Genomic DNA, 25845 nt, shown 5'->3' on the forward strand with positions numbered 1-25845 from the left:
TAAGCACAATCCTCATTGTCATTCTGATTTCCATAATTTCATATACAAAGCAACCTACTTTCAAGATATAAATACGTGTTCAAACAATCCTAAAAGTGAAACAGAATCTTTTTAGATACTTGGGAGATATATCTATTAAACACATAAAACATTGTAAGTAATATAGTATTTTTTGTTTTATCCTTGACAGAGTCTCTATCCAGAAATTCTGGTCAACGACTTTGCAGCAGGTTTTAAAGGTACCTACTATGATGGAAGTCTGTAAACACCTTCGACAGTCTGTAAACAGCTTCGAGCTTCGATGCCCTAACCTTGGGACAGCTTTTATAGGCAACTATAATAGGCATACTTTTGATATTTAATATACTATAGATATTTCGTTCAAAACTTCAATTTTTCGCATCCTTTGTACATACTGTACTGTTATAGGGTATTTTTGTGAGTATTAAAATATCCAGGCAAGTAATTTCATCTGATTGTGTTGGTAGCATTTCATTTGACAGGATGAAGAATACCGCCCGAGTAAATTTCAATTTCTTCAACTTCAACTTGATTCTTGATTTGGTTATGGTTTGGACTGTTTGTTTGGAGAGAGAAGAGAGAAGCTGAAGTTAAGTTAAGCAGAAAGCGAAACGAAAGCAGAAGCAAGCAAAGCAACACTGTTGATAGTTACTATGGAATAATTAATTGTTGAAAAATGTAATGTAAACAACATTTAAATTGGTTCTTGTAATGCTGTTGCCGTTATTTTATTGCTTATAGTTTCGTTAGTGTAAAGTTTTAGTTTTTGTAGTAATCCATTTCCAAACACTGTATGCTAGTGTTGGTATAAGTCAGACGAAATTTTGGATTTGTAAATTTTTTGGGATTAACAATGAGTGACGACTTATTGGGCATTGTAACCAAATATAATATCTTGGCTAAGGCTCATTCCGGACATGCTGTTCACATTAAGGTAGGTTAAATCCTTTGCTTGGCATCTAACTAAATCTTATTAAGTTACACCATTCAACTAAGGCTAGTATTTCAATCGTATTTTGTTTTGGTTTAACAGATCTGGTACTTTGGTAGCCTATTATCCGGAGGCCAACCTTAGGCCTATAACTTACAGCGCGCTGTGGTGGTTATGTGTCTGTAGTAAGTCTAAATATGTTTGTAGGAATTTTCTCGTTTCGTTATGAATCGCGCGATACTTACCACCAGATGAGTCATACTTTGGCCCGCCAAATCCCCTTGAGTTGGCCAAGGTCAGGTTGTTGACCGGATCGCGCACATCATCTGTCACCGCCTGTATCTGGTATCGTTAGATACATAACGAAACGAGGAAAGTCCTACAAACATATTCCAACCCAACCTTACATAACCCTTGCAGTGTGCTGTATACTTACCTACTTGCTGAGTACATGTGGCAGCTGGAAGGAAAAACATTCAACTCAATCCTCGCCGACATCACTGCCTTCTGGGAGGCAGAACTTGAAGGCCGCTTATCGTAATCATGTCAAATTTGGACAGTAAATTAAAGTAGGTATGTTTTTTCCAACTATGTAGGGCCTAGTTATTTTTGGTCTCCGGTAAAAAAATCCAGCTCTAAAATAAATGGCCTCAGGACCAACGTACCACAGATCTGATGGTTTGAGTGGGCTGGTTAAATGAATTGTTTGGGGGATACTAATATTTAAGTCCCTCTATAACTAGGAAGTTTAAGTTAAATGAGTAGGCTATTAACAAGTTTGCCACCAAGCGTTGCATATGCGACGCCACTCATTGCCACAGACCCAGGTATACATTTTAATCTTACACATAGACTGGCTTTCACTTGGTTAACAGTATGTGCAGATGCAGCCAATAGGTGAAAATCTGTTAAACAGTGATTATTTATACTTTGTAATACGCTGCAATCGTGTTTGTAAATATTCTTGTTTTTTACATTTTTTATAACCTTTTGTAATGTTGCATATTTGCGACGCCCTACGCGACACTAACTTATAACACGCTTTAACTATAGCGAAGACAATAGTTAAAATTACTAGGTAACTATATTTTTTTTAAATAGCCCAAACGCCGCATTCATGCGACAGCGACAGTTAATTTTTGTTTTTGTTTTTAGGTGAAAGTGAGTAAAAAAACATATTTTTCAGTTACTGTAATAACTGAACAAATGAACAGAATGATGTTTTGCTACAAAGTTACAAAATAAATTAAAATTAATTAGCCTACACAAAAGTCTTTTCTTGAATTACGGTATAGAGGTAGTGTTCAAAGCTTATAATTAAACAAATCAAAAACCTACTTAGGCTAATGAAATTTGTTACAATAGTAAATTGTGTAACTTTTGCATATGCGACGGTAGTCTATGGGTAGAAACCGACCGTCGCATATATGTGTGTGTCACTGGTTCATATGAATGAAAGATTTTGTAGCCTACTATTGCGGTAGTGAACGTGTTAAGATAAGGCCCAGTTTTATTGTCTTTCATTCAAACTTGCTAAGTTATAACTTTGCTGTAAAAAGTTAATTTCTGTCAACACATGGCCTATTTTTGTACCTATTAATCACAAAATACCTACCATTGTGATTCAGACAATCTTTCCTTTGTGCCTATTTGCTTTGTTAGGCGTAAGTTACATCACTAACGGACAATTCCCCACTGTAGAAGCCACTTAGCCCACTTCACATATAGCAAAAATTTACCTGACACTGTGTTTGACGGGGCTGAAAAATCTATAGGCCTAGATTAAGATACTGAATCTGACCGTCTTTGCGTCATATCACATTCATTGACCAATTCAACCAATTGATTCATTCCGCGTTGTGTCTTGTCACTTCTGCTTCTATTGAGTGTGTTACTTTTCGGTGGTGTGTTTGTTATATTTACATCCCAGCTGGTGAAGTGCAACAGCTGTATCATCTGTATGTTGGCCAGTATGTGTTTTACGATAAACTCAGGCCTTCTTAGTGAATAATGCATACATTCAATAACTACGAATTTCCTAAATAATGAAAAAACTTCTCTGCTCTCAAGTTAAATTTTGTTAAATATCATACCTTTTTTCAGGATAAAACAATGTTCCCTTTCCTTGCATTTTGTTTGAGCTCAGAAGATGCTAGCCTAGAAGTTATCGACTTGGCGATTGAGACATTACTAATTTTTGCCGAAAATGATTCCAATGCTAATGAAATGAAGAGGACATTTGGGGTGTTTGAATCGGTGGAACTAATTGCCTCTAGGTAAGTGACATATGTTTAAATTAAGAAAACTAAAACATGTACACACAGTGACGGTTTAAATATGAAATAGAGTAAGCAGATTAACATCACAATACACTTTTGTGCGAGAAAATTCAACTAAGGGGGATTTCATTCTAAATAGGAACTTGGACAATGAGCATTGGAAGACTGAGATGCCTTATGTTATTTGGGTACCGGTACTTTCCTGTTAAAGGGAACATTCATTATTATCGATGATTTTTTTCTCGATATATCGATATTAACAAATTGAAACATATCAGCTGACAATTACGAAAAATATTGTTCAATATCAACAAACGTTAATGAAATTAAACTGTTCTAAAATAAATAACCTAACATAACTAACCAAACTTGCTGTAACATTTAAAAATTCCGCGTTTATAACTTGCCTTTTATATTCAAACCCAAACGGAATTTTTAAATGGTACAGCAAGTATGGTTGGTTATGTTAGGTTAGCTTAGAACAGTTTCATTTCTTGTTGTCAATTTGTAATGGATCTGAAAACAAAAACATCGATATATCGAGGAAAAAATCATCGATAATAATGAATGTTCCCTTTAACAGGAAAGTACCGTTATTTGTTACTGATTAACATCAGCTGTTTATTTAATCAGGATCACTAATTGAATGTTTAGTAACTAAGGGAGAGCTGGGCACAGTTTCAAACCGTCAAAGAGCTACAATAACTTTTCTTAGGATTTAACTGGTAAGCACTCAGACACCTAGTTACATGTTATCATTGACTATTGGATACAGAAGATATTATCTTATAATTATAATATTCCACATGCTTTCAATTATAATTTTTGAATTGACATTTACACTTTTACCCTACTCTTTTTTTCTTGTATTAGCTTGTGTTAAATGTTTTCATTAATGTTCTTAAACCAAGTGTTTCCCCAATATCTATAAAATGATTCCACTTAGGGTTGAAAAGTATCAAAGTCCTGACTGCTCAAACTTATATGTTACATTTTATATTAATGCCGTACTGGCACAGCGTGTGTACGACTCTGGTCGGAGTCACGGTGCAGTGTTGTACAAGTTTGTCTACTGTGACCTCCATATTTTTCGGTGATCAACTAAACTATGTCAGCATGTTGTGCTGGTCCTTCCTATACTTTCATTTGGCAGCGCATAAAATAACACATTAACTGGGCGACACAATGCTGAGACTTTGTCGCCCAGTTACTATAGGTGGTGCCGGCATATTTTTGTAATAATTCACATTTCAAATGTATCGGAATTTAAAAAAAATTACATTACCTATGTAAATATGTTAGAGTATTGAGCTATGATTTTGGCCCAAGAGGTTGTGAAGGGAGCCTTGGCCTGATACAACGTTCTAGAATATTTACGTAATTAAGTGAGATTATATGGACTATTTACAAGCAAATATAATCGAAAAATTCATTAAAAGATACGTATAAATGTTTGATTTTCACTTTAAATTATGCAAAAATTTCCGGGGGGGGGGGGGGCCTCGGATACCCCAGACCCCCGGTAAGTCCGGCGCCACTGTCGCCCAGTGGAAATCCCTTAAAATATGCTCTGTCATTTGGTGTAGGTTGGGTTTTATTTTGGTAGTAAAATTTCCTCTAAAGTCTCGTCTGGCAACGCCAGACTCTCTTCTCATTTTCTCTCTTCGAGCCACATTACAAAGACACGTGCTATGTATCCAGGCAGTGCTGCTATCTGTTAGTTTTTCAGTGAACTACAACTACTCTGGGGTACCACAGAACCATTACCGCCGCTTTTTTGCCTCGGGTCAAGACTGAAATACTCTAATGCCTATTGCGTTTGCTGATTCACTGGTACGCCGAGGCTGTGTCACTTATCCGACCGCCCCGCCAATAGGATTCTCGCAGCGAACGTGTTAATGAAAATCAGAAAATGTTCATATAGTTCATTTAAAACCTTATGATCAGTTATGGATACTGTAACGAGAATAGTGTTGCATTAAAAAACATAGGATACTAACATTTAATTGTTTTACCGTCTAAGATTATATAGGCTATGTTTTTTTTTTCTCTTAGAAACGATATGCCGGAAAATTTGAAAACTAAAGCTATGCAGCTAATGCAGAAAAGAGACTGCAAAGAATACCCTGCACATTGCACTCGAAGTAGGACCAGAACACAGGAAGAAAATATGAAAAAGAGAAGAGCTAACAAAATGATTATGCTTCACATTCACGGACTGAACAATGTAAGTAAACATACTTATCTTATATCAATTATCATCCTACAGTTTCCTTAGAAAGAACTGGCATATTTTGCACTTGGTTATAACATGCAGAATGGCTGATTCCTGCATGTTTTAGATTGCCGTTTTCCAAATTTTCAACTTAAAACACAAAATAGCATGTCGGATATCCTATACAGTACGTGGAAACTCAAGCTTAAACAATAATTCACTGGTGTCTTTGCAAAATAATTTTGTTTTATGTATATAGTAGGACTTTCCTTTGCAAAATTATTTACTGTTGAATTATTAGTGATAGAAAAGTTTTTTACATTTTGTCTGGTTACTTAGGATAATGAAAAAGAAGTGTCGTCTGTAGCTGTACAAGTCCCAGGAGTTGTGTCTGTAGTATTGAATGTACTCCACCAGAGGTGCAACGCGCTGTGTTACAAGGAGGCCAAGGCTGTGGACATTGCTGAGGCCATTTACGACGAGGTGGGACTCACCACACAACTTGTCAACAAGAATAGATACGGACAGGAGGTACGTACACTTGAACCTCAATAACTACTCAGTAGTCACCCTTGATAACGAGTATCATTTTCAACCTTGAATTTAATTGACCTCTAATCACAAGTTATAGCAAAAATAGAAGTCAACCTTATAACAAGTCTTATTCAAACCCGATGAGAGTCTTGTTATCGAAGTTCTTCTGTAGTGTATTTGTGACGAATATAAAATTCTTAAGTGTGTTGTGTGTTTAGCTGTCTCTCAATTTCCCTCTGGTCAGCAACTCTTAATATTATTTTAAACTTAAATAATAATTTATTGAAATGAAATGTTGTGTGAATGTTGATGTAACTGAACTTAATTGTCTGCATGCAAAAAAAGTACAGGATACTGATTTTGAACAATTATATGTGATACACAAGACATTAACAACTAAATACAATTGTAAATATTGCAACTTAACAGTTAAGACTTTTAGATCATGCATGTTAGGTTTATTTTGTCCTGCATATACTGTTTATGTGGAGAAAAATTTGTTGTTGTTCAATTTTTAATAGGTTTCATTAGAATTTTGACTGAGATATGAACACTACTCAGTGAAAATTTAAAGTTTCCTACTTGGGAATCTTAATATAGAAAGTGTTTCTGTTTTTTCTTATTATTTGTTAATTTATAATATTTTGGTACATTTTCAAGATTGGATTCAGTAAGAGTCATTTCCGTCCTTAGGGTGGAGCGAGTGGAGCAAGTGCTCTAGACCTTGCACTGTGGAAGTACTAGTTTTGGTAGAATGAAAATAATATAATAATGTACAGATGTAGGCGCGCAAAATATCTAAGCAATACAGTAGAACCCCTCATATCCGGCCACCACGGGACCAAGCCCCTGGCCGGATAACGATTTGGCCGGATAAACCAACCTACTATGAAAATGACAATTCATACCTAATAATAATAGGTAATCAATATATGCAATCAAAAGTATCATTTAATTCTGTTCTGGGATCATTTTTAGAAAAATAAACATGTCTGTAAAAAGGAAAAAAAATATTTGTAGGTTAAAGTCGGTACTATAAGTAATGAATGTACAAATATTATGATTCCAGGTAACAAAACATATTAAATGGAGGTAAAAATGACAATAAATTGCACTTAAAGATCATGAGGACTTAAATGGTACTTGCATTTCTGCTCAAAATTCTTAACCATTTTGTGAAATACAAAAATTAATGTACTCGTACTGTACTGTACTAAACCCACTTTGGAAATAATCAGCCAACTGATCAGAGGTTAGGCCTACTAGCTCAACTGAGTATAGTGACTCAGCAAATAAATGTATAAACAAACAGATAAATAATGAGAACAATTTATTTTATGACTTGAGCAGTCACAAAGACTAGTGCTTGTATCTAAACGTCTGTAAGGTGTGAGAAAAAAATTTTGATATTGGCTTCCTGGAAGGGGCCGGATAAACAGAGGACCGGTAAAACCAAGGCCGGATATGAGGGGTTCTACTGTATGCTAGATTATTGATGAATTAAAAACCTACGAAGGAGATTTTCATTTCTTTCGAGAAAGTAGCTACCAAAAAATTTCAAAACATGTTTGACACCAGTGGCAGGGTGAACTTGATGAGCCTTTTGCCCATTGGTGAGAAAGTTGTCAATTCACCTCCATCACACTCATTATTAGTAATACAATATATGTTATTAATTTACAATAGTAAATTATTATGTTTTACATTATTAATTAAGTCTAGAATATTTTTAAGAATAAACTTATTTCCAAACTACTCAAAATCATACCAACCTGTTTTTTTCTCTTAGACTAAACATAATCTTTCAGAGTGTACAAGATTATGCTTTTTCTTTGCCAAAATGCTAAAAATTACCGCAAGCATGATTCTTCAAAGAAAATTCTGTAGGATAGCCTCCAGATCTCCTTGGAGTGTTTGTGAATAAAAATGAAATATTAAGAGAGAAAAAAATAAGTCATGTTTTCAAGAAGAACAGGAATCAATAATGTTTATTTGTACAGTATGAATCATTTTTTAAATCATCAGCTGTTCTAAGTAAAGGCTAAAGAAAATTATTAGGTGAAAGAACTGAACATACTCCCGGCCTTGAAGTGTCCTCACTTCAACAGTTAGCCTAGTTTAGAACAAAACACATTAACACAAAAATTTGTTGTAGGCCGGCTATAGCTGCTGTTTGCAGTTTTCTACTTCTCATTTTCAACCTATACCATCTTTGCTGGGAAACACCTTAAAAACTGTTGCTGGAGACCACCGAAGTCCTAGCTCTTTGAAATGTTGAGCATCAGAGTTTTGAAGGAACTTTGGTGTTTTATGATGAGATTGAGTAACAGAAGTGAACAAGTCTTGACAGTTCATAACACATTTCTTCAATTCAAAGCACTCATCCTCCAATCTCAACTTGTTGAATTACTGAAACAAGAGTAATTCAACAAGTTGAGATTGGAGGATGAGCGCTTCCTCTGTAGTTAGTGATGAAGAGTAGCCTTTGTCCAGAGCTTCATCGGAAGATTCAACCACTTGCCTGGATTGCTTGACTGTCTTTACTGTAGTGGTTGCACTGTGGGTTGTGTAAGCGGTGCCACTGTCTGTTGGTTTAACAGCAACACGATCGGTAGGATGGGGTGTATCATTATCGGTAGGATGGATAACAGTACTGTCTCTTGGGATGACAGAAATGTTGGTAGGTTGGATGGCAGCACTATCACTTGTCAAGGTAGTTGAGCTCACTGTTGTACCTGTATTCGTTGGTTGATCAGCACTGTCACTTGTCAAGGTAGTTGAGCTCACTGTTGTATCTGTATTCGTTGGTTGAGGTTTTGTCACTGTCTTTGTGGTATTTCTAATCATCGTGTTTGCGAACTTAGGTATTGTGATTGTCACTGGCCTCTTTATTGTGATGAGTTTTGTTCCAGGTTGTATAATATCGTTGCCTTTGATTTGAAACTGACTTGATGAGTTCGGTTTGATTACATGCACTGCAGTAGTGGTTCTCTGAGGTTGAGCTGGACTTGATGAGTTCGGTTTGGTTACTTTCATTGCAGTTGTTCTCTGAGGTTGAGCTGGACTTGATGAGTTTGAGTTGGTTACATTCATTGCAGTTGCTCTCGGAGGTTGAGCTGGACTTGATGAGTTCGGGTTGATTACATGCACTGCAGTAGTTTTGTGAGGTTGAGCTGAACTGCAATTAACCTTGGCCAAATAAGAGTTAGAACCAATTTTTGAAAGCAGCACATTAATGTAGCTGGTGATGTGGATGAATAGTTCACTGATTTGGTCTTCATCTTCAACTAAAGTTTCAATGTTCAAATCATCTTCACTTGATGTACTTACAATTCGATAAAAATAAGAATCAAAGTCTTCTTTCTTCTTCTGGGTTTCTTGCATGAGAGTCTTTAAGGCTTCGTGTTGCACAACTGTTAATGTTTCTTCTTGTTCAACATGTTGATCAACGATGTTTCTTATTTCTTTGAGACGAGTTTTAATAAAAGATGTGAGTCGTGTATAATTTTCAATTTTAAAATCACTATTTGGAGATGCCATTGTACAAAGATGATGAGATAAATGTAAAAAATTCACAAAGTGTAAATGAGTGGGTTAAGAGTTCCAATGTGGAAATAAGAGTTCAGTTAGGTAAGAGTTCAAAGGCACAGAAAACAATGAGTAAAATGAGGAAATATTGATGTATGAAGAGTTTTAGTAGAAGAAAGTAATTCCAAATCGCTTAAGTAATATCTTGGATCGAAGGACCATTAAATAATGTGGAGTGTTTGTGAATAAAAATGAAATATTAAGAGAGAAAAAAATAAGTCATGTTTTCAAGAAGAACAGGAATCAATAATGTTTATTTGTACAGTATGAATCATTTTTTAAATCATCAGCTGTTCTAAGTAAAGGCTAAAGAAAATTATTAGGTGAAAGAACTGAACACTCCTCTCCCGTAGGGAATATCCAAGGCCACACTAAAAAAACAGGCCGTAATGCTCGCCAAGCATGACGTCACGATAGATGACGGCTATGACGTATAAGTACTTATTTATTTATTTTCCAATGAAAGATTAAAACAAGCAGCTGATCACAAACGGCAAAATTACGTCATTGCCATCTTCTATCGTGACGTCATGCTGGACGAGCATTACGGCCTGTTTTTTTAATGTGGCCTTGGAATATCCCATAGCCCCCCCTTAATGAAAGGCCTTGCACAAATAGTTAGCTCCATGCCTGTATTTGATAAGGGCTGCTCTGCCTAGAGGGAGGAACTCATCATTATTAGAATTGTTTGCACAAGAACGAGAAAGCCCTATCTTTGTCTGCAAAACTGGACTTGTATTGTGGTTTTCTTCAAATAAAACATAGTTAATGTTGACGAACATTGTTTAAGGTTGCTTGTTTGTATACAAGTTACAAAGTGAAATAATTTTTGCTTTGTCTTTAACTACTTAAAGAAATTTTTGTTTAATCTCTGAAAAGTTTTAACATAGGACTAGGACCATTGTGATTGTGGTGGCAGGAACAAAAGTCTCAGTTGTGAGTGATTTTGTTCCTACTAAACTCCTGGTTATCCATGATAATAAGTAGTTGGGTGGTTTTGACTGACTAAAGTCAGTCAAAACCGTTGATAATGCAATCCTAACCTAAAATGCCTGGCAAATAACTGAAATTGGCTTTGAATGCATAAATAAGCTTCAAGACAGGTTAATGCAATAATATATATTTTTAAATACAGTATGTAATCATTAAACGTAGTTTCACACATTTTTATTTACAAAACAAATAATAATAGAAAGCCTATGTTTAGTCCTACAAATTAAAACGCAAACAAATCGTCAAATTATGACTCATCGATGGTTGGTGAAGTAAACATTGGTGACTCTATAGTTGTAATGACTCAAAATTCAATGTTTATAATTATAGTCCTTATTTTAATTTCAAACTCAATCTTGTTATATTTTCAATATTTATCCATGTCCATTGTTAATATTATTAAAACCATATTGTCTCAACATATATATAATTTACTATCAAAATTTATTCATTGGCTTATCCAAAATTATTATTCAAAAACAAATCCTCCAATCAGAACACCATCCATCTGGGTTCAAGATTATTAATAAAATTCAACCATATTTTTATTTATGTGAACCCCATAACTTAAAATGATTTACAACAATGAAAAGGAGAGTGCAGTTTAGCTATTCAAGAAGAGCACATAGAAACTATATTAGTTGTGAAATAAATTATGAAAATATAAAGTAAAGTATTGGCAAAATATCCAAATTAAGTTAACCGAAGAAAGAAGAATTTAAGCCTTTAAACTAAGAAGAAAATTATTATTACAGAAGATTGGTGAGAACATTCCATTTATTAACTCAGACTAACTTATAGACTCCTCAAGCATCCATTTGGACCCTATTTACCTCCATTAATTAAAATCAAAATCCTTCCTATTTAATTTATTGTTTTTGAAAGATTATTAAATTTATAATTTACCATACTCATTGAAAATTTAAATTGGAAATCTTTTGATTCGGCCAGCACGAATCCCCACCCCTGAACAATTTTTTGTAACCCTATATTAATCATTTAACTTATGTACCATTAAACCTCATGCTTTAAAACCTCTGTCCTCAAATTATTATTGTTTAAGATAAGATTAGAATACAAACCATATTAAGGGTTTATTTCAATGGCGCCCAACGTAATAGGCTTGAATCAAAAGATTTCATAATCGTATGTTGAGACAATCTAAAATAGGCTAATAAATACCAATAGGCTAATAGGCTACTTACGTATGTTAGGCCTACTCTTAAGAAGTTAGGTAGGATTAAGAATCCCGATTTCCCACAACTTATGTCCCACCAATATTAGGTACTAACTAAACGACTTGTAATTCTAAAAATAAATAGGCTACTATAAGGTAAAACAGATTTATTTCATGTCGTAAAGCGTAGGCCTAGCTCATTATTGTTATAACGATACCCAACTTGTCCTATAATATCCCTGTTCCCTTACACCGTCGTAAACAAAATGGCTAACAACGATAACGATAATCACTATAATCTGAGACAACCGAGACGTTATCCTGCATTATCATTTCAACAACACGAATCAGACGAATCGTCAAATCTGTCAACAGAAGAAATGGAAAACCTAACCTATGTAGAAGGCCAAGATGAATCTAACACCGGTTCGGGTTCGGAACGTTTCAATCCCAGTGGACCCAGTGTCGAAGATTTGAACCGGAACGAGAGCGACCAATCAGAATCAACGGACCGGGCCGAGATTATTGAAGTACACCAAAGACCCGCAGCCAATCAAAGCACACATTCACAGTCAGCTGATATTAGAACCACATCGACACACGGAATCATCCGAGGGTTAACGAAGACGCCCGAAGCAAGTTTCCAGCTGTTAGAGACCGAGTCTCCGACCATTGAAAACCGTCCCAATGACGTAATACCAACGTTCACACACGCAACTTCTCAACCACCTGAAGTTAAAGCTACGCAAACTACTGAACAACCGGATTTGAACAAAATATTTAATTTTCTAGAACAGTTTAACTCTAAACTTGATCAAACCAACACACAACTAAACCAAAAATTAGATCAGACCCGAATAGAGCTAAACCGTGAGATAAAATCATGTCAAAAAATTCTAACAGAACAAATAAATGACATTAGAACAACACAAAGTGAATTTCGCCAGGAATTAAATGTCCTAAAAGCTAACCAACAGTCCCAAAATCAAGAGAACAAAGAATTTCAATTTCAAATCACAAATCAAATTGACGAATCAAAAATAAATATCCAGACATTTGTAACTAATAACTTGGAACAACAAGAACAAAAGTTAGAACAAAATATGAAAGCATTAGTGCTACAAACAAAAACCGACAGTGAAAATATTGCTAAATATTATGCACAATCCATCCACAATGAAATTGTTCCTAAATTACACATACAAAATAATCTTATCCAAGAACAACAAAACAAAATTAAAACTATTACTGAAACTCTAAACAAATGTGAAAGTGAAGTACAGTCACTAAAACTGAAACATCATTCACCAATCCGGAACGACAATCCTATTCAAATCATATGTTCGGGATCTGACCCAATGGAAAGACAAATCCCTAAATTCAATGGAAGAACTATAAATCCAAATGAATATCTACAAAAACTTAAACGGTTCTACGCTAAAAGGATAGAAAGAAATCCTAATAACGACCCTGTTGAAATTCTGAAAGATCTGCTCGACGTCAGTTTTGAAGGACCAGCGTCCAGATGGCTTCAACTGGTTAAGGCAGACATTAACAGTTGGGAAAGATTCTCCGAAGAATTCACCATGAAATACTGGAGCCGTGAAGTACAAAGAGGAGTACGTAGCAAGATTGAAGCCGAACATTACAAACCTAATGGAACGCTCAACAGAACTGAATATTTTACCGAGAGAGTCCTATTACTACAGTCCATTACACCACAAATGACTGAAGAGGAAATAGTGATCCTGTTAAGCGAACGATTTGATCAACTCATCCAAGATAGCATTCAAGTACAGAACGTGACAACAATTCGAGCATTCGAAAGACTTCTGCAAAAAGAAGATATCCGAGATGGACCCAAAAGGAGCAAACCTGCGAACTACCATAATATGGATCACCGACCAAATAGTCCTACACATCGTAACAAGACTCCACCATATAGCTCTGATATTAACCATCGAGCCTATCAACCAAAAACATCATCTTATGCTATACGGACACCACACCAAGAACATCAAGAACCTAGAGAACACCAATATCAGCCATACAACCGTTTCAGACATGATCCTCGCAAAAACTACAATCAAAACCACAGACAGCATCCTTATACCAATACGCTCACTGATCAAAACCGATACCACCAAAGGCCTAATCAATACTATTACAATAACAGCAAACCATATCCTACAAATGAGCAAAAACAAGTATGTGCCATGATAAGTCAAGACAGTCCACATGACACAGCAACACAACAAAGATCTCCAACAAATTTCAACCCCTCATACACCAGCCAGGGAAACGACCCGTCGCTGTAGATGTAAGCCGAGGACCATCAACTACCAACATCATAACAACTACAGCGATATCAACAGCAAATATCCTCGAAAATAATTCTTTAAATAACCCTAACAATTATTCGATAAATAATATAATATGTGATCAAGATTTCCTATTAAATGAACCCACTGAAAATAATAAATTTCCTGTATCCAAACCAGTTAAATGCCCTGAAATAGATATTAGAATCAATAATCTCCCAACAAAAGCATTAATCGATACTGGTTCTACAATAACATGTATTTCCGAACAATGTTTCAAAGAGAATCAAAAAATAATTCAACCATTTGAAGAACTTCCTTTGTCTAATACGACAATAACTACAGCTACTGGTGAAAAATCAAAACGTGTTGCAAGAATCATTTATGCCCCTGTAACCATTGAACATCAGACCATCTGGCTTCAATTTCTTATCATACCTAATTTAATTAAACCTGTGATATTTGGTATGGACACATTAACAGAACTCCGACTAAAGATAGATTCTAATGAAAATAAATTAAGCTTAACAATTAATGATACTGATATTAATCTAAAATGTGATATGAGTATTAAAATGGGACAAGTATGTCAAATAGATATAGGCAATTGCCAAAGGCCTTATGATGACTATTATAACAATGAAGAAGACCATTTTACAGTGTATGAAGAATATCGCTTACCCAGGAAAGAACACAACGAGGACACCGATCTGACAGATGAAATGATTAATAAGTCATTGATGGAGAATGACTATACCAATGGGGAACAAAAGAGAAAATTAAGCAATTTATTACTTAAATATAAACAAGTGTTTTCAGAAAAACCAGGTTGTTGTACAAAATATACTCATGAATTGAAAGTTAATAATCCACATAATTTTAAATCAACTGTTTATCCAGTACCTCAACAGTATCAAACTGCCGTAGAACAGGAAATAAATCGGATGGAGCAAATTAAAGTAATAGAACGAAGTAAGAGTACCTTCATTAACCCAATCATCCCAGTTATAAAGAAAACAGGGGAAATAAGATTGTGTCTGGACGCACGTAAAGCAAACAACATAATCGTACCGGATTACGAGTGTAACCGCAGTGTAAATGAAATATTAAGTAAATGCCGTAATGCTAAATTTATCAGTAGTATTGACCTTACTGCATCTTACTGGCAGATACCTTTATCGCTTGAATCTCGTCAGTATAACGCTTTCCAATTCCGTGGTAAAACATACCAGTATACTGTTACACCATTTGGAATTTCAACATCACAAGCAGCCTTAGTAAGGGCATTAGACCAAGTTTTCGATGCAGCCGTAGAAGACTTCACTGCAATCTACATAGATGATATATGTATCATTTCATCAGATTTTGAAACACACCTTATACATTTAGAATACATTTTTGAGAAGTTACAATCAGCTAACATGACCATTAACTTCAACAAATCTCAGTTTTGCAGAGAATCAGTACCATTCCTCGGGTATACACTGACAAAAGAAGGACTTGTAATGGATCAAAGCAAGGTAGACCCCATCTTAAAATTCCCTATACCAAAGAACAGAACACAACTTAAATCATTCCTTGGTTGTATTAATTATTACAATAAATTTCTCGATAAATTCTCCTCTACAATTCTACCTTTATTGCGACTAACTTCCAAAAAGAATAAGTTTATCTGGACACCTGCAGATGACATTACCTTTAATGAAATCAAACAACTTTTCCTGCAAACCAGTGTATTAAATCATCCTGACCCAGCCAAAGAATTCTACTTACAGACTGATGCCTCAGACATCGCCATCGGAGGTCACCTGTATCAAATCAAAGAGAACGGAGATAAAGCTGCCATCATGTTTATGTCCAGAACGCTACAGCCTGCAGAGCAACGGTTTACTACCACAGAAAAAGAATTATTGGCTATAATTCATTGTCTACAGAAATCTCGATACATTATATTAGGTACCAATTTGAAAGTCATAACTGATAATCATGCCCTTACTTTCTTAAAAACTTGTAAACTCCTCAACAACCGCCTTGCTAGATGGATTCTAGCTATCCAAGAATATAATTTCACAATAATCCACTGCAAGGGCACGGAAAATATAACGGCCGATACTCTTAGCCGGATTCCACCAAACCAACAAACTGATTCATGTGATATAACAAATGAATTAACTATCCACTACATAGAAAGAACTACGGACCCACAACTTCGTGAAGACCTTCAAAATCTACCCCAGTTACAGCAAGAAGATCTCCAATTACAGACAATCATTGAAACAATTCATGATAATCCAGATACCACAACAGCACAAAAGCTACAGAGAAATTTTAAAATTCATAATGACATCCTTTATCAACGCTTGGGCAATAAATGGTTAATCAGAGTACCTACAATCATGATACCACACCTTATATGGGAATGTCATTTACATTACCTACATTGCGGAGCCAAAAAATGTCTTCAGCTACTACAGGAAACTTTTGCTTTCAAGAATATGAACAGAACCATTCGGAAGTATTTATCAACATGCGATACTTGTCAAAGATGTAAAATCAGCAACAAACACATGACTGCGATCGCCAAAGGGATCACATGTCGCAGTAAGAATGATCAACTTGCTATCGATATCATCGGCCCTTTTCCTACAAGTGTTGGAAATGTAAAATACCTACTCATAATCATTGATATATTCACAAAATTCATTAAACTTTACCCAATGCAGAGAGCCACTACTAAAATCATACTCAACAAACTATTTAATATACATATTCCTGAACATGGAAAGCCCCGCTGTATACAAACTGATAATGGCACACAATTCAAAAGTCATGAATGGACCTCAAGATTAGAGAAAGAGAACATCACACCTATATACAACCCTGTCTATTACCCCTGTTTCAATTTAGCAGAAAGACCAATAAGAGAAATCAAAAGATGTCTAAGGACATACTGTTCTAAACAACAACAAAAATGGGTAAAATATATACCAGAGATAAACCAATGTTTAAATGAAATTCACCATGAATCCACTGGATTTACTCCCAATGAGTTGCAGTATGGTATTAAGGACATTAGATTTTGGGAAGAATACCTACATCACCCAATCAACAATGACATGCCTTATGAACAAAAATTATTGATGGCAGAAAGAAAACTAAGTGAAACCCGAAGAAAACGTTCCAACCGATTAAACAAAAATAGACAACCACAGTCTCTAAACATCAATGACAAAGTACTCATAAAATCTCATCCCTTATCCAGAGCTATTTATGGTGAGACAGCCAAATTGTTTGAAGTGTACCAAGGCCCTTTTGTCATCAGAGAAATACTTGGACCATCAACATACCACATAAGTGATCTCTACAATGATAAATTATATGGACCCTATCATATATCCTCCATGAAGAAATACATGGAACCGATCTACACACCACAACCGAAGATAGAAGATAAACTGTAATGTGTGCTTAACCCTATAAACATTGCTGTAAAAGGGAAGAATTTTAAATCATACCCACACAAGCAGTGAGTGAACAAGCCAATTTCTCCAGTTACCTCTGTCCCAATAGTTAAACTATAGTCATAATCACAAATTTAATGTATTTAGTTATAAGAGGTTATCATCAAGCAATCACAAACAACTATTCATTTAATGTACTCCATGGTACCTATAAGAATCATACATCTCTTATATGTCTCATGTTCATTTCATATTTCAACATTTGTTCATCACTCCATTCATTTATTATGTAAAAAAAAAAAAAATTGTTTTAACCACTTAAATTAATGTTATGTTTTTAATGTTTGTAGAAGATAGGAGGGGATAGTAATCATTTTGTTATTTAAGAATTATTTTATTGTTTTGTTCATTTGAACTGAAATTTGTTCTAGTTAAACCTTAATGTTAAGTTTGTTAGATTTTTGTTTCAACTCAATTTCATCTCAATATTTGTTATTTGTTGTATAAAGTTAAATATATTTTTCGTCATTTAGCAAAAATATGTCATTAAAAATTTAATTACATATTTTCTGAGGGGATATTGTAATGACTCAAAATTCAATGTTTATAATTATAGTCCTTATTTTAATTTCAAACTCAATCTTGTTATATTTTCAATATTTATCCATGTCCATTGTTAATATTATTAAAACCATATTGTCTCAACATATATATAATTTACTATCAAAATTTATTCATTGGCTTATCCAAAATTATTATTCAAAAACAAATCCTCCAATCAGAACACCATCCATCTGGGTTCAAGATTATTAATAAAATTCAACCATATTTTTATTTATGTGAACCCCATAACTTAAAATGATTTACAACAATGAAAAGGAGAGTGCAGTTTAGCTATTCAAGAAGAGCACATAGAAACTATATTAGTTGTGAAATAAATTATGAAAATATAAAGTAAAGTATTGGCAAAATATCCAAATTAAGTTAACCGAAGAAAGAAGAATTTAAGCCTTTAAACTAAGAAGAAAATTATTATTACAGAAGATTGGTGAGAACATTCCATTTATTAACTCAGACTAACTTATAGACTCCTCAAGCATCCATTTGGACCCTATTTACCTCCATTAATTAAAATCAAAATCCTTCCTATTTAATTTATTGTTTTTGAAAGATTATTAAATTTATAATTTACCATACTCATTGAAAATTTAAATTGGAAATCTTTTGATTCGGCCAGCACGAATCCCCACCCCTGAACAATTTTTTGTAACCCTATATTAATCATTTAACTTATGTACCATTAAACCTCATGCTTTAAAACCTCTGTCCTCAAATTATTATTGTTTAAGATAAGATTAGAATACAAACCATATTAAGGGTTTATTTCATAGTCCGTCTGTGAGATATGTCTCCGCACAATAAACATATTAATATTTTCTGCATGCATAACGTACATATTTTAACTTGCATGACATCTTTTTTTGTTTGATTTGTTTATTAACAAACTTTCTATCAAGAGAATGTTCTCTCAAGAAACCCATATTTACAAATTACTCGCTGTTTTGTATTTCCAGTATCTAGTTCCACTTCTGGAGACAGACAATGATGACTCTTTGTCTTCACTCCCGCCGTACCTGAAAGAAGATGATTCTCCCGTGAAAGATAAAGCGGTCTCTAGCGTGTTCCTTATCAAAGACAAAACAGCCAGTTGGCTTAACTCTACCGTTGAATTTCTCCAAAAATCTTTTTACTGGTGAACAAAATATTGTTAATTTTTAAAGACCAAGAGTTTTTGTTAAATTATTGAGTTACTACAATGGGTTTTTACTGTATTTGACTGCATTTGCTCTTGTAAAGGAATAGAAATGTTAAACAAGAGCAAGTTTCTCGATATGTAAAGTATGTGATAGTTTACTTCTATGTAAAAAAAATTCTAACAGTGCTGGAAAGTTTTTTTTTATTTTTTTCTTATAATGTCTATTATATATACTTTGTTATTTTGGTATTAAAACCTCCATTGATGTTTAGGAATCACTCTTTTTATTATTTTAGTTTATTTCATCACTAGGGTGTAAAGTGACCCTTTTCGACCCAAGTTCAAGTATTACGATCGAGGATTTAAAAGATGTTTTTTGCGATTTTGATGATCGATATTTTTCGTCATATTGCACCATTATTTAAGCAAACTAAATTAGAAAATGATAAAACTTTACATCAAAAAGGAACCTCTCAAAACAACTTTTAACTAGTTTTCAATTTAGTGGATGCATACATGCAGCTGTTTAGTAAGTGATTCAATCATTTTGACTATTACGATTGTGTTATTGTACAATATATTATCCAAATGTCAAACTGGAAAAATAATATACAACCGATTTTAACGAGCTATACATACTTGCGATAAATGTGATTACTTACAGCTTACAACAGCTGAATTTTACTCCCTAGGGGCTAAAATGCTTTTTACTCCCTAAGGAGTAAGAGGATTTAATTATCTTCAAGTTTACGTAAAGGTTGTTATAGCTATTCACCACCAGATAAATGATACTTTTGCATGAGGTAAACATTGGGAGACTGCATGGCAAGTGTGTCAGCCTGCCCTACTTTTTTTATCTACCTAGAACAGCTGGCAGAAGACGAAAAGTATCTCCAACAATGTCTCTAGTTCCTTTAATTACTCACATCAGTTCTGTAAGATTCGTGATGCTGTGATTTTTTATATATTTTTTAGGTGTAAGATTACAAATTTCATGTTTACTGTGAAATAAATTTTTGTACTTTGATAATTGTTTGTTCTCAATTTTTAACCCCTATTCTTCTATAATTTAAAAAGCCTTATACAGTATCAGAAATTGCAGAAGTGATAAACTAATCAAGTCATAAATGAAATAATCCTAGTAATTTTAAGTTTTTTAAATACAAAAAATACATAGTTTCATTAAATACCTTTATTTCATTAACAAGTTTAATTTCTATTAATACGTTCGATTGCAATTCACATAATTCTAACATACAACTTTATGATGAATTTACGTTCATTTTCATTAAACGTTTTGTATTGTAAAACCCTAGGTAAAAATAAATTACTTTGTTAACAGAGACTTGCCTAAAATAAATAGCAGTTCTACAGAATGGAGGTTTTTTTATGCCAATTTCACCAATATCTGTCTAAAGTAGTTTATATTATAAGTACATTTAATACATAATATTATGGTACAGTAGAACCTCTTTAGTCCGAATCCCCGTAATCCGAACGTCCACTAATCCGAACCCCTCATTGCTGTACTCTACACAGTACAGCAATTCTTTATTGTATACTGTATTTTTTTTTTATGTACAGTACTGTTTATTTGCCATGTTTACTACTGTATTAAATAAACACTGTATTTTAATTTATAAAACATTTTATTCACTTTTCCCCAAATAATTTTAATCAATTTTAGCCATGTTTTAGCTATTGTTATGTAAAAACAACAATATGTTCTGTAATCCGAACTATTCACTAGTCCGAACCACCCCTGGTCCCAACTAGTCCACTGTACTTAGATTATTTCATTTAATTTATATAAGTATATGGATTTATTTATTTTTTAGAGGCTAAGTGGTAGAGAGGACTTGCAATTCCTAACTTCCCCTCTCAAATTAAGACATTTTTAATTTCATTTCATAATTAAATGTACTTTCCTCCATTCCAATGTAAGAAAAGACTCCATTCAACCCAATTTCAACTGCGGAAATTGATTTAGCAAATTCTATTCACAAAACATACCTCTTCCTCGGTTAGTTTTGTGTATACCAACTTTTGTTTTGCTCACTTTAAAATCAATATTATCAAGCAAATACTCCCGTTGCAGCAAACTTACAGACTAAGTAAATTTCCATTGGTCTGATTTGATTTTTATTAAAATATTTCTTTAAAATTGTCAGATTTATTCCCTTTTTAATCAACACAAAGGAGCCCATGGGCAAATTGCACTATTTTATTGGATTTGATTCTTAGTTAAACGAATAACATAAAAAAACCTTTTACATTTCAAAGATTGCATTTGTTTCACAGTTACTTATTAAGTGAATAAAAAACTATACATTTACAATAAACAACTTTCTTTCTTTTAGATCTACAACATAAAGAAAAATGAAACTTCTATCTTCATGAAACTTACTTAACATAGGGTTCAATAAAATTTAAAATAAAAAAATAACCATATTGTATTAAATTTCATGATAAAATGGACATGAATCATGAATGTTGTCATGATGGTTGTAATCAAAATTGGTAATTTATTATGTTATAAGGGTTCTGATTTGAAAAAACCATTTTTTTTTTATTTGAAAATTACATAAACACCCTGTTATCTAGATACAGTGCCACCCACGGTAATTTGCTAAAACAATTAGTTCTTCTTTGAGGACATCATTTGATTGGGACGGGTGGCGTCGTCCTGTAATCCAGCTACTAGGAGGTCACGAATTGTGGATATTTATAGGCATGCACTGTGGATGCGATTCTCCCTGGTGTGGATTGACGTCCGCACGAGTGAGTACTACGACTATCCGCAGTACTATCCTGATAATTATACCAATTTGTATATACCAAGGCAAAAATGTGGTTCAGACTCCACCATAAACTGTAGGTCCCTTAGTTGCCATTAGCTGTATGGGCTATTAATTAACAGCTGTGTCTAAGGAACATGTCGGCCTTAGTCAACTAACAAGACTACAAGATCGCGCCACTCATCCTACACTCATCTCCATTCATACTTAGCTTAAAATACCTACTTGGTATGGTCGCCATTTATTAATAAAGTATTAAAGTATTCTCCAAAATTAGAGTTTCCTGTAAACCAAGCTTTTACTGTAAACCCACTACCCCTTCAACAAGCGCTTGTTATAGCAACCCAACCAGCTTTCTTTGTCTACTCATCCTAATAGATAAGAGTTTTTAGACCACCCGTGCAGTAGTTGTATCACTCATCCGTAGTCCACACATGCTGCAGTATGACGTCACCACCATATAACTACATACCGCTCTCTGTCAATCACATATCAAAGCTCCCGCTCTATTCACGGCTGGCGCCTCGCTAGTCGCTCTTCCTCAAAGCAGGAATGGAACACGTGTTACGACGACTATTTATAAGCCATTAGCTTTCGGCGCCTGACCTGGTGATATTACCCATTAACTCGATCAAGAAAGCTTCATGCCGCTAGGATCAGTGTTAACATGTAGCCTACCGGCTGGATTCTATAAAAAATTGTGACGGTTTGAATGTGTGAATTCAGCATTCCTTGGTTAGTTATTTTGTGTTTTTTACTCGAAGGAACAACAAACTGATCTTAAGTAAAGTTTGAGGGAAATGCAAAATCCATGACTGTCTTAATAAAGCGATTTCGTGAAATATTACGTAATGGGGTAGCTTAAAGTTATGAACCATGGTTATGAACAGGGTAAAAATAATCAAAACCTGCAGCCTACTCTACCTGTGTATTGCACAAATGAACTTTTCAATGTATGAAATAAATTGTTAACTCATAAATTAGTTAATAAGTGATTGCCTTTTATAATTTATAACCCAGCATTTGAATTCATCTGGCGGCAAATCGCTGCGTACTGCGTGGACTCAAGGAAAACTTGCAACTTATTTTAAGCCAAAGGACTTTTAAAGATTTTGTGTGACCAATTCTTAGGTTATAGTTTTTTTTAATATTTTCATCAATCACATTTATTACAGCCAATCAATCTACAATATCACACTTTTCACCCTTATGAACATTCAATTTGGGCCAGTCGAACTTATTTACTTAAAAACATATACTCAACAGATCTAATAATTATTTTCAGTCACACGAATGGGTTGGCATTACTGTACGACCACTTAACGGCTGTCATCAGATGAGCAAAGAGCCCGCGGCGGCGGGAAATATCAGCTGTCATCGGGCGCGCTGAGAGCATCGACGACAACGCTCGTTTGTCAGTACATGTCGCGGTCACACTTAAGACTTAGTCAATGAGACGAAAGATTCATGCACTTCCCGTCCAAAAATATAAATAGTAGATAAGATAAAGACGAAAGGGTTCCAAGATTTACGACGTGATTGTAAAGTGGAAGTTCTTATCGACGGTTCTGCAGTATTTGTAAGCGTCCAAGTGTCGGGAAATGCATCTAACTGTTGTAGCAAAAAACAACAAATTCAATCTTCGCATTGCAAAAAAACAACAAAAATTACTACCATAAACCACCCACACTCCTTTGCCGTTATATAAAGAACGCCAGTGGTAAGAGAAAACACTTACATCTCTTAAGAGAAAGCTGACCAAGCCTCTCAAATGTTTTTGTATATGTCCAGATTCGAACCTGTCGTCTCTCGCACCGAAGTCAGAGACTGCTAACCACTACTAGAAATACACCACTGACTTTTGAATATAGGATAGACATCCCATTTATATAAACCAGTAGCAACCACTTTTTTCATTCAAAAGAGCAGATGGGTAAGTTACTGTCAAATTTAAATTTACTTAGTTTTAGCGAATTTCCCACATAGGGAATAAGCTATTACCGTAGTACTCATGGTAAGACCTGGACGCGGGACCAATTTTTTTTTTTGTTTTGAGGTCCCTAGAGGCCAAAAACACCATCCGTTCAAATTCATATATATATATATATTTATATATTTATATATTTATATATTTATATATATATATATATATGTGTCCGTCAGCACGATAACTCAAGCAAAAATGATCCGATTTTGATGAAATTTGGTACAAACGTGTAAACCTACGTTTATTCGAACGAGTTCGCGATCCAGCATGATCGGACCATGGGAACGGGTGTTTACGGGGGGTTTTATGGGGTAAAAATAGGTTTTTCCCATTTTTGACCCAAAAAACTTAAAATTTTGCAATTTATTTCCAAACCATTTTGTAGAGCTTAAAAAAACAAATAATTTAGTATATTGAAGCGTTATTATGCGCCTAACGGTTACAGAGAAAATTCAAAAAAATTGTAAATTTAAAATTCCCATGTTATTCTTATGGAGAATAAGTAAACTGTTGTAGTTTGCTTGTTTATGAACATATTTTGATCAAATTTGGAAAATGTTTTTATTTCTTACTAACTGTTGCGGCGCGTGATGCGCCAATGTTTTGGTAACAAAAAAAGAACTGACACTTTAAAAACGAACTATGAATTTATTGATATGGAAATGAACAACTGATATTAGTGGACTGTATAAATGAACTGTGATGAATAAATTGCTATAATGAACTAATGCGAATGTACTATTGATGAACTAAACTAATGAAATACGTGGAGGGATCTGCCTCACACGTCCTATCCCAAGCTATGGTAAACGAACAATGTCGCTCGATAACACCCTGACAAAAGACTCCTCCCTCACTCAGTATGTGGTTACAGATTTCTAAGAACTGGTGAGGAAGGGTCCGTCCTTTCGCAGAAGGACGATGTTTATGACTGTTTAACGCCGACAAGTGACATGAATAGCAGGAAGTACGTTAGAATTTAACAACACATGTGATATGAATTGGTTAACTATTTGCTTACAATATTACTTACACTAAGAACATAAATAAAACAATTAACAATCATGATACTAAACATTCTCCCCCCTTGAAAGTGGGAATGCTTTCAACTATTTAAATATTGAATGATTATAACCTAAATGCAATAAAATTGATATATTACAGTACAAGGGCAATTACAAACAATTCGATGAAAATGGCAATTGCGATGATACGCAAATAAAAACCTTGAATGTTGACTATAAGGGGAGACTAATCAATCAATTACTATAGACTAAGACTAATGAAGCTATAATAATATGACATAATGTGTAAAACGCTATACAAACATACGATTTATAAAATGATCATCAAGTGAAATTAAAGCAGTTTGAAGTTACAATTAACAAAAAATGAAACTCGTACTAAAGGCTCAAATTGAATTACTAAAATGACTATACACATTCATTGATTATGAAACAAACTAATAACAGAAATGCAACAATTTGTTGAACAAATTACTTGAGCGAACACATTTACACAAATATTAAAAATGACTACATTGTTTAACTAATCCTAAACACGATTGATTGATATCCAAATCATCCAATATTGACCAATGAATACATAATTGCAAAAATTGATATTTTACATTATAACGTGATTTAAATCCTAACTTAAGCTGTGTTGTTAATACATGAATAAATATGCAACGAATGAAATTGAAATAATTATAAATAAGACGACTAAACAACTACAACTAGACTACCATGAAATATTACTACACTATATACATGAAGTGCAAC

General features: G+C 34.2%; 1 protein-coding gene across 2 annotated transcripts; it reads left to right on the forward strand.

Annotated features, from left to right (window-relative positions):
• Positions 1-610: 610 nt before the first annotated feature.
• LOC128994938 (armadillo repeat-containing protein 1-like) lies at positions 611-20296 on the forward strand. 2 transcript variants are annotated; one of them, XM_054419781.1, is made up of 5 exons: positions 611-955; positions 3056-3228; positions 5287-5458; positions 5786-5977; positions 19095-20295. In XM_054419781.1, exons 1-5 carry the CDS (start codon positions 875-877, stop codon positions 19275-19277), a joined length of 801 nt encoding a protein of 266 aa, XP_054275756.1. In that variant the 5' UTR covers positions 611-874; the 3' UTR covers positions 19278-20295. The 2 variants fall into 2 exon arrangements, with proteins under 2 accessions (XP_054275756.1, XP_054275757.1); XM_054419782.1 differs by lacking the exon at positions 611-955 and adding an exon at positions 1414-1521 and having other exon boundaries at positions 19095-20296.
• Positions 20297-25845: the final 5549 nt, after the last annotated feature.

Source organism: Macrosteles quadrilineatus, unplaced genomic scaffold (genome assembly GCF_028750875.1).
Source record: "Macrosteles quadrilineatus isolate MER2022 unplaced genomic scaffold, UCM_ALF_1.0 Scaffold_5__1_contigs__length_97177068, whole genome shotgun sequence".
In the NCBI taxonomy this organism is placed as follows: Eukaryota; Metazoa; Arthropoda; class Insecta; order Hemiptera; family Cicadellidae; genus Macrosteles; species Macrosteles quadrilineatus.

Coding starts and splice junctions, on each gene's coding strand:
- LOC128994938 (XM_054419781.1), top strand. CDS start 875: ATGAGTGACGACTTATTGGGCATTGTAACCAAATATAATATCTTGGCT. Junction 956..3,055: donor GACATGCTGTTCACATTAAG/GTAGGTTAAATC, acceptor ACCTTTTTTCAG/GATAAAACAATGTTCCCTTT. Junction 5,459..5,785: donor ACATTCACGGACTGAACAAT/GTAAGTAAACAT, acceptor CTGGTTACTTAG/GATAATGAAAAAGAAGTGTC.